The 11,047-nt window shown below is 33.4% G+C and overlaps 1 protein-coding gene and 1 long non-coding RNA gene across 3 annotated transcripts; both read left to right on the top strand.

Annotated features, from left to right (window-relative positions):
* Positions 1-4,833: 4,833 nt before the first annotated feature.
* LOC139881080 (uncharacterized) lies at positions 4,834-8,200 on the top strand. 2 transcript variants are annotated; one of them, XR_011771706.1, is made up of 3 exons: positions 4,834-5,169; positions 5,688-7,521; positions 7,647-8,200. It is a non-coding gene; the product is annotated as an uncharacterized lncRNA (long non-coding RNA). The 2 variants fall into 2 exon arrangements; XR_011771707.1 differs by having other exon boundaries at positions 4,834-5,787; positions 6,855-7,521.
* Positions 8,201-8,463: 263 nt separating this feature from the next.
* Positions 8,464-10,730, top strand: LOC139844176 (uncharacterized). Its single transcript, XM_071834385.1, has 2 exons — positions 8,464-8,472; positions 9,792-10,730. Exons 1-2 carry the CDS (start codon positions 8,464-8,466, stop codon positions 10,728-10,730), a joined length of 948 nt encoding a protein of 315 aa, XP_071690486.1.
* The last annotated feature ends 317 nt before the right edge of the window (positions 10,731-11,047 follow it).

Below are 11,047 nucleotides of genomic sequence, written 5' to 3'. Positions count from 1 at the left end.
CCTAGAGAACATATGTTGGTCAATACATGTCTAACAAGCTAGGCCAGGTCATAGTGTATCACAATCCTAATGCTCGAGATCGACATGAAAAAGTTAACAAAAGTTATCTCAAAAGTCAATCTGACCCAATATGATCTTTAAATCTATACATGTTTATTAACATAGTATAAGTCTTGATAATTGAACGAATTTATAGTTTATCAAACTCAAAATATTATTTATTTCAGGAGCTATATTATATTTGAATTATCATGGCAATTGAAAATATTTTATTATTTCACATAGTTTTTCAATACTTGTAAAATCATATTATAATGTTTATAAAGCTTTAAAACATGATAAGACAATCAACTTTGACAATTGTTCAACAAAACGAAATGTACCTTATATTAAAATTCATTTACTCGATTAGTAATATCTAAAAATCCAATTTATCAATCTCATAGACAAGTTGTTTAAATATTAATTTACAGTTTCAAACACAATTTCAATTAATGTCAAACATAATTCAGTTGACCATATCTTTTAATCCGTTTATCGAAATCACACGATTTCTAAATGAAAAGTTATTAATTTTTCGACAGCTTTCCAACGACATGCATATCATATACCTTTTATCAATAACATATGTATCAAATTCGTGATTCATCATAAACTATCTAACGATAAAATTAAAGCATACAAGCATGTATAAACATATATACTCGAGTACTAGACATGGATACACTATTAATATATAAAAGATAAGATATGAATGCTCACCTATCAATATTGTGATTCAATATTGCAGGGAAGTACGTAGATGTAACGGAGATGATAAACACTAAGTTTGACTTGCTAACAATACCCACGAACATTACCCATAACCTCCATAGCTATAGCTCATAGTTTCCTTAGCTCTATACTACTCGAAAAATTCGTCTTGAAATAACTCGCTCATAACCCCGTCGTAGTATTTTATGTATAGTATTAATAATAACATTACCTACTAATACGAATACTAATATTAATAAGATTAATATTCATAATCTTATTATTAATAATATTAATAATATTAATAATATAATTATATATATAAAGAGAAAGAGATCAAGATAGATAGATAGATAGACTGGAACCAAAAATCGAGCTTTTATAGAACCTTGTCTGGAACCGACACTCATGCGATCGCATGAGTGTCCAATGATATCTCCATGCGTTCGCATGGATCAAATGGCCAGCTAACATTCGTAAACATTTTCTTGCCGACACATATGTTTATAATAAATATATTATTTAATATATAATATATTTAATCTTTAGAATTAATTAAATATTATATTATATTCTCTTGCATAGTTGATTTGTAATTTTTACACCGATGTGTTGTACGTTGACTCTCGACTTACGTACCGGTTCCGGTTTCTCGAACGCATTCTCGTACGCTGAGAAAACTAGTACTTTACGTTTCGCGGCGTGTAACTTTATCAATAATTAGACTTATTTCACCAATGAGTATACTAATTAAAATATAACTTATACTTTTGAGTGTTATGGTCATTTACTTCCTAAAATCATCGTCCTAATATATATATATAATAATATTATTTTAAATCTAAACGTTTTATGACTAAGTTATTATTATATTTTTATCACATTATAAAATATATATTTATATATATTTTTATTCATGTCTAGTTACAAATATTTGTTCGTGAATCGTCGGTCAAAATCATATAAATTTTAAATTTAAATTTGGTCGAAAATTTTTGGGTTGTCACATAACTGTATAACTTATATAACTTTTTTTTAAAAGCGAGTTTTATTAATCATTCACGAATAATACAACGTATGATACAATCGGGGCTTCAAAGACAACCCCATACACGAATGAAAAACTGAAATAACTCGATGGAGTGCAAAGGTTGGACCCTAAAATAAACTAAACTAGATCCAGATGTACAGAGGGGTTAGTTAACCATACTAGCCAATCTAATTTCCTTCCTTTGATGCGCTGCGATATCCATTCAAATGATTTAACTTGGATTTCGTTGAATCTTTTGCTTTGAAAGACCGTCATGTTACGATTCCTCCATATCATATAGACGCACACCCATTGAACGGCTTGCCACACTTTAAAACCAATCGAAGATGGAGTACCATGATGCGTTTTACCACGACATAATTCACAAAAACTAGGATTAACCCCATTATCTAACCTCCACCATTTGTAGACCCGAGACCGAACATCTGTAGCATATTTACATAGCAAAAAAGTGTGCTCCACCGTCTCAATATTGTCATCACAAATGGGACACCTAACACTATGTAGATCAATGTCGCGTTTGTCTAACTCAACACGAACGGGAAGTCTTTTCTTTAATAGTCGCCACACCAATACCTCGATCTTTTTAGGAACCATATTATTTCTCAAAGTTTCGAAGGGAACCACACCTGTGGACTGTAGCAGCTTTTCGTCTATCATTGAAGCAAGTTTCTTGACCATGAATTGTCCATTAGATGCAAGCTCCCACCTCCACTCATCCCTCGTTACATTCTTATGCTGGAACCATGCTGCCGCCACAGAAACAGTCTCAATAAGGGACTGCAGCTCACCTCTGTTACGGCCCATTAATTCTCTAGCCCCAGGCCCACGAAAACTGCAGCTCATTAGCTTGAAGATCCGTCACTCTGTCTCTATTTGATGCGTTCGGTACTGTCTCAAGCCTGAATAATCTAAGGAATAAGTTACATAATTTGTCAGACCCGCACCAATATTCACGCCAAAAAAAATGTAGACCTGCCATCACCTATTGCTTTCTTGAAGGAGAATCTGAACGGAATCTGCAATTCATCAATATGAAAACCTGCAAGAATAATGTTATTCCAAATTACTACAGTCGGGATATGAGCAAGCCCATCCCCCTCCCGTAGGCCACCGTCAATTCCATATATGTTTTGAATAAGTTTAACCCATAGACAATTGGAATCGGCTTCGGTATTAAACATCCACCACCACTTGCCAAGTAAGGCTAAATTTTTGCTTTTAAGTGACCCGATATTTAACCCTCCCTCCCATATTTAGAAAGGGTGTGATCCCATTTGACCCAAGACATCTTAGAACCCGAAGTGTCCCCCTCCCCCAAAAAAAATTCTTCTTACACACTCGGGATATTTAAGCACACAAGACGGGGCATGGTAGATGGAGAAGTAGTACAACGGTAGACTATTAAGGACAGATTTGATGAGGACAATTCTTCCACCATAATACATCGATCTCATTATTCAATCTGAGAACGAGGTGTCACTAATAATATAAAAGAGATATAAAGAAATAGTGATAAAATGTTACCAACGGTGATAATAACACATCAACTTGCGATTTTTTATGAACATAATTAATAACATTACTCCGTATAAAATTGAAAATGATATGTGCATCATTATATTTTTCACCATACATTATCAACACAATTATTTCTTTTTTTAAAAGACGATAGAAGGAATATTATAAATAACAACCACGAATGTACAAGACGAAGCTGCACAATAATTTGCTGTACAGCCTCAAAAAACCCAACGAGATAGCATCGGATTGTTTGATTTGCAACATACAATTAGTTAGGATGTCAAGCTAGTAACCTAACTAATTTACACAAATTTAAGTAGCAAAAGTTTTGTGGATTGTTCACCCAATTGTGCCAATCGACGATCTTATATTTGCACATCTTTGTGATTCACTCGAAGTTCTTGACTTGAATTTCGTTTAAAGTCACCGGTGAGTTCCAACACAATTATTTCAACCTTGATATGCACCATTTTCTTTTTTGTCATACACTATTAATTTAACCTTTTATTTAACAACTATTTTTTATTTTTATTTATTAATTGAACTATTATTTATATTATATTTATATTTATATTTATATTTGGGATAAATGGTAAAATCTATCTATCTATCTATACATTATATAAAACAAGATTATAAAAATCTTATGTAGCATCCTTCGTTGACTTTTTTTTTGTGTCAATTTAGTAGAAAAAGTCTTTTTAATTGGTTATATTTGGAAAGTTTTTTTACTTATATTTGGTGGGTTTTTAGATATATTTAAAGAAAAATAATATTTTAAAATTAAGCATTCCATACTTTCCTTTAACTTATTTAAGGAAAGTTTAATTATGCCACAATATGTAATTAAAATATATATTTTTACCATTTTATTCAAAATAAGATAAACTAAAAATGTGTATTTTTATCCAGTTACTATTTACAATACGTTTTATTTCAAATAAACTCCTACTTTTTGAGATTAGACATTAGTATTTTAATTCGACGAATCAAACCAGTTGACATACCAGGCAAACGATTTGTACATGTTGGTCACATGTCGAAATAGGTTTGCGTTTTGCTTTTCAATTTTTCGTCTGCGTTTTACTTTTTTCACCTACATTTGCTTCTACGTTTTACGCTTTACGTCTATTATTTACGTTTTAAGTCTACATTTTACGCTTTACGTCTACATTTTACAATTTCGATTCACATTGACGTTTACGTATTATGGTTTACGTTTACATATACGTTTTACATTTTACGTTTATGTTTTATGTTTTCATTTTTCTTTGTACGTTTATGTATAAATTTTACGATTAATCTTTTAATTGAGTTTTTAAATATCCATGCATCGCACGGGCTAAAAACCTTGTAAATGTATATAAATGTATATCTATCTATCTATCTATCTATTACATCTTATAAATCATGAAGATTATGAAGATTCATCCTATGTGTCATTCCCTAATTATATCTTAATGAGGATTGCTGAGGTGTAAATTACTTAGTTAATTACAATTATCACTAATTAATCCACGTTGACATCTCTAATAAGAAAAAAATACGCAGTACAATTCGCCCATCGTTCTTCTCCTACGGCGCCTCTTATGAACCCTAATCAACAAACAACACTATCACACTCAAAATCGTTTATAGTAAAAAACTAATTGGCGAAATTATCTGCTGTATAATATGTCTAGGCAGATGCAAATCGAATTGGGTTAAAAAGAGGAAGAATCACGATCCAAATCAAAACATCAACAGGCAGACTCATCTTTTGATACACATTAGTTGGATTTGAAATCAAATAAAATCAAGTCATCATCGATATGCAGGATGTATGGGTTCTTAATTTTCAGGTATTTGTTTTGTTACTAATTTGAAAGTATCGAATTATCATCATAATTTTCAAGTAGATATTAACAAGAAAAGCGATTTGGATACATGTTATTTTTAGAATTTCGTTTGCTATCTGATTCAGGGTTGTTTCATCGGCATCAGGTATGTTTCATCGATTTGATTTCGGTTTCTAAACAAGTTGTTTATCAGAGATGTTTCTTACCTTACTTAATGTGTAACAAACCAATTTTAATAACTGTTTCTTATTGTCAGTTTGAAACTGCTAAATACAAACCGAATTAGATGTTAACTATAACTTTTGTGGTTGAAAGTGCTACATACAAACCAAATTAGATGTTAAGTACTATCAGGCTTGACATATGATTTACAATTGATACATGGTACAATATTACTTTGAAATATGTTGATTTGCAAGTTTGTCTGAGACATGTAGCGTTTTGCATATGTTCTAGAGCCAACATTGATCTATTTAGCCAGGAAAGCTAAAGCATTCAAACATCTCTTTGTTTTTGTATAGACCTGAATACATACGATGAGTGGGTGAAACGTTCCTCTCCCTGATGAACCTATCATCGATGGGCATGGCTGGATTGGTTACTCATTCGAGGTTGACCAAGGTGAGTAAACTGAAAAGTCGATTAATTTCAGAATCTTGCATATATGTTGACAATGTCTCGGATCTGAATTAATATGTTAGCATGATGCATGTTTACAATTCTAAATGCAAATATTATGATGGATGAAAATGATCAATACTCAGGGACATGAAAGATGCAAATATTATGATGGATAAAAATGATGTTAGATTATTAGTGTTTATAACTATTTGGTACATAAATAAACTAAGTTTATTGTGTTCTAGATGGTCAGAAAAAAAGTTCATGTGATAAGTAATATACAAGTTGTTAAGGTAGCTCTTTTTGGTGATGCAAGAGTGAAGAATCATTCTAGATGGTCAGCCGAATGTTACTTCCAGTATCATAGTAAAGTAGTTATTTCTTGCTTATTAAGTGTATCCGCATTATACTGTGATCTAGGGGTAATATGAGGTATCACCAATGTTGTGAAGCTGCCCGTGTTTGGCTTCATGCTGAACCAGATCCTCCTGAACTATAGTCCTTTTTGAAACAAGTCATCATTTTGTGGATAACATTAGAGCCTATAATCAAATGTTTAGTATGACTTCGTTTAGTGCGCGTGTTGTTGACTCAATTAATTGAGGGGTTCAACTAATGTGTTCAAAATCTCGGGCCAAATTCGTCATTGGATCCACCTATCAATTAAACTGATCTCGATGGTTGTAGGAATAAAGTAACTGTAAGGTTTTTTTGTTTTTTAAATTAAGTTTAATTTACACATAAACATTATGTGTTTATATGTACGTCATTTTGGTAAGTTGTTGACTTACAAGGCAGAATGGTATATGTTGGACGATCTGAAATATGGCAAGATAAAAGGCATACAACTTAAAAATATAGTATATGGCTAGATAAAAGGTAGGTAACATGGGTTGTGGTGGGCATTCTTCCGCTGGTGTTTCTAACTAATCAATGGACGCGTCTGCAATGTTGCAACCAGTCTCTGCACAGCCACACTGCACCAGCTGTTTAGTGTTATAATTTGTGACTTTCTCATTGTGCCCTACTTTTACTTATGGTTGATGTTTTTGGTGTTTCAATTGCAGATGGTGTCACATTACACACTAAAAGTTTGGGACCTTAGGCTCATGCCTTCTCTGACTTAACTTGGTCTTCAACCCGAAAGTGGACGATTGTATAATTGGTCCTTTAGTTTGTCAAATTTAGACACATTAGAAATAAAACATTTCTGATACTAACAAAATAAAGAGAAAAAAATGATGATGATTTTGATGGATGTTGGAATAAATGGGGCTTATTTTGACCCATTAACTTAATATGTTCATGTGGTCTTTAGTCTTTTATTTGTGTTGTGCTTGTTACAATATCATTTGTGGAGGAGCAACATGGTAAATTGTATTGTAAGACGGTAAATTGTAATGCCTTGCATCACAAACTCACCTTATGTAAGTTAAGTTGATTATAGTTCTACCACAAGATTAATATCTCAGGTTCTATACAATTTTTATCTGACTTTTTTTGAGTAACTCATATCGTGTCTTTTTGTGTGTGTGTGTGTGTGTGTGTGTGTAAGAGAATCATATTTGCAGTGTTTTGACCTTTAAAGGTTAAATTGGCTAGGTTGGGGAATGATGCTGTGTAGAAATGTGTTTGCATTCTTTGAAAGACTTGTTGTACATGTGGTGATATTGGGGCGACATCAATATAACAAGGGTTACAAGCATTTCAAATTATGAATGGTGAGATTTCTTGGTAAGCAAAGTGAAGGCCTATATGGCTTATTTTAAAGTTAATGAGTAAACATATTCATGGGTTTAAGAATATATGACTGAAGCAAATATATAGTAGTTTAACTACTGTTTGTTTTAAATGTGCAGGTTTAGTGTTCTAAACGGGCAGGTTTAAGAATAACTTATTTGCCTTCCTAATTGCATTGCGTTGACCACAACAAGTTTACTGTTTTTATGGCCTAAAAACATAAAAATCACACTTTTATTAGATTACTGTTTATATTTATTTTATTATGTGGTCAATATTCAGGATGTTTATGTCATTGTTACAGTTATACATATGAAGCAAAATCAATAGGATAGAGGTTGAATTAGCAGAAGAAGGTATGTGCTCTCTGTAGTTTTGCATAAACTGCACGGAATTAGGTACTAAAGTGTTAAACGAGGATTGTTGATTTGTTAGACATTTAAGATGAGTCCCAAATGTGTTTACAGTTTAGTATCCAATTAAGCTTGTGCATTTTAAATACCAAAATAATTATTTTAAGCATGTATGGCACCCAGGGACCAAAGGCCTATATGTAAGTGATTCGGTGTTTTCTAATTATGGGTTAGTGGGTACTAGACTTGGTACTTGGTGTTCTTTGTATAAATATAGAAATATTAAATTGTAACCTTTTACAAGATTTAGTATTTGTACTTTAATCTAACGGGTTGCTTTAACTATAAACAATCAGTTGTTGCTTTGTAAGTTAATTCATTCAAAGCATTTACGAAACTGAATTTTTAATAATTTGATTCCAATACAAGTACTATCAATAACTCAGTGTTTTGTCTTTGTAAATGTATCAAACAAGTAATTGTTACCAATACTAAAGTTTTCGAATACTATTTTATAGAGTTTCCATGCAACGCACGTGCTCATAGATAACAGTTATAATTTTTTAATATTAATTATACTTAAATGCAACACGTATCGGAACCCATAGTGATTTGCAAAACTATTTTTTTTTATATCTTCTATTGCAAAACATATAGTAACACTAACGTAGGTGTTCTGGATTGTACTTTTTATATCATCTGATTTCTTTGATTTAGAGTCTCCGTAAACGCACGGGCTCTTAAATCTAGTATTGATATATATAGTTTTATGTTTAAAAGAACGTTGCATGTAAAAATAAGCTCCTGTTAGAATTGGGACCACCTCAATTTCTCTGTGGGACCCCACGTTTGAAATACGCCGTATATGACATAGACGGCAGTTTCCTCTTGTGGACCTCCTCTTTTACTTATTCTTTATTTATTTATTATTTATTTAATCTACAGAATCTCCTATGACTCTATGAGACTGTGAATACTCTCTTACTCCCAAATCTATATATATATATTCTTCAATAAAAAAATACACAATTTAACAAATATACTAATGAAATGACCCGCAAAATTACAGATTTATTTAAATAAAATAGTTTAATGATATTGATATCTCTTTCTCTAACACAAATGCAAACCCTAAGGTGAAACAATTTTCTCTCTCTTCCATATGTTTTCTCCCAACGTTCACAAAAACACCAAAAGCAGTCACTTTATTACCTGTAAAAATTCATCAAATCTGAGGATTATAGTTAGTCACCTCCACTACCTTTTTCTTCGATTTTACCTAACGATCAGAACGAGATCAGTCCCACCGGCGTCGGAGATCTCACGCGCCGCCAAGAGCAACCATCGGAGGTAGGTTTTTTTCGGCCAATTTACAAGTTTTTCCGGCCAAAATCCGGCGAGTGAGCAATCACAACCTTCTAACCTGCCTCAGGAGCGTTTTTTTTGCTTAGGAAAGTACCAATCCTAGATATTCGCCTCAACATCTCCGTCGACCGCCGCCGCTGCCTGTTACCGGAAATCAATCTTTCTGGCCGGTGACAATTATCTCTCTATATTTTTTCTGTTTACTGCTATTTGATTCCCTGCTAGTATATACTGCTTTTTTATACCAATATATTATTCATATATATATATATATATATATATATATATATATATATATATATATATATATATATATATATATATATATATATATATATATATATATATATATATATATATATATATATATATTATCACTGTAGCGTCCTTTTTGTATTTTATTTATTTTATTTAAACTATATTAGAATTAGAACATACATTTATATTTATCCATTTTTAGTTGTAAATATTATAAATTACAATATTTACGAATTTAGCAGATTCATTTTTGTTTTACTTGTACTTGGTCATCCTTTTGGGGTATAGGATAATATAGATCCTACGCATATTTATGGTCGCTTGAGGTCATGTCCTCCTAGTTTAGGGGCGGGTAGGCCTAGAGGGGTTAGAGGTGGTGGTAGGGTAACCACCCTTGGTAGGATTAGAGTGGGTAGTTGGAATATTGGAACCTTGACGGGCAAGAGGATTGAGCTTGTTGATACATTCCTTAAGAGTAATGTTGACATAGTGTGTGTCCAAGAGACTAGATGGAAGGGTGAAGGGGCGGTAGAGATTAAGGACTATAAGTTGTGGTACTCGGGTTCTAGGGTAGCACGGAATGGGGTAGGTATCTTTTTAGGAAAATTACATAAGGATAACGTTGTTGACGTGAGTAGGTTTAGCGATAGGATTATGTCGGTTAGTTTAATTATTAAGGAGGGCACTTACACGATCATTAGCTCATACGCACCTCATGCGGGTTTAGGTGAGGCAGAAAAGAAGAGGTTTTGGGAATTGTTAGATGAGGCGGTGAGGGGATGCCCAACTGAACATCGACTGATTATAGGAGGTGATCTGAATAAACGCATAGGAGCGGAGGCAGAAGGTTACGAGGGAGTCCATGGGGGCTTTGGGTTTGGTCCTAGAAATGAAGAAGGGCGCTCAATTCTTGATTTTGCCATTGCCCACGAGTTAGTTGTAGCAAACTCTTTCTTCAAGAAGAGGGATGCTCATTTGGCCACTTTTTATAGCGCGGGTCGTAGCACCCAGATTGACTTCTTGCTTCTTCGTAAAGGGGAACTTAGGACCTGTAGGGAATGTAAGGTCCTTCCAGCCTTAACGTGCTCCTCCCAGCACAGATTGTTGGTCATGGACCTTTTTACTCGGGGAAGAGTTGGCAGGAAGGGGATATCGACCCTACCGACGCAGACCAGATCTGGAACCGCATGGCGTCCACTATTAGATATGTGGCAAAAGAGACCTTAGGGGTGGCAATAGGGACATCGATAGCCCATAGGAGTAGAAGAGAATCGTGGTGGCTTAGTGACGAGGTCCAAGATAAAGTCGCATTAAAGCAAACGAGGTTTAGGGAGCTCATTACTTTTGGAGAAGGGACACCTGCAGAGAGAACTAGGATAGAATAAAGATATAAAGAAGCTAAAAGAGAAGCAAAGAAGGCTGTAGCAATTGCAAAAGACAAAGCATATGAGGATTTATATAGGAAACTAGACTCCAAAGAGGGAGCTAATGACATATATAGGATAGCCAAAGCTAGGGAGCGAAGAGGTAGGGACTTAGATAAC

Source organism: Rutidosis leptorrhynchoides, chromosome 1 (assembly GCF_046630445.1).
Source record: "Rutidosis leptorrhynchoides isolate AG116_Rl617_1_P2 chromosome 1, CSIRO_AGI_Rlap_v1, whole genome shotgun sequence".
Taxonomy (NCBI): domain Eukaryota; kingdom Viridiplantae; phylum Streptophyta; class Magnoliopsida; order Asterales; family Asteraceae; genus Rutidosis; species Rutidosis leptorrhynchoides.
The sequence above is the reverse complement of the archived record's forward strand: the minus strand, read 5'-3'. Positions and strand labels throughout refer to the sequence as shown.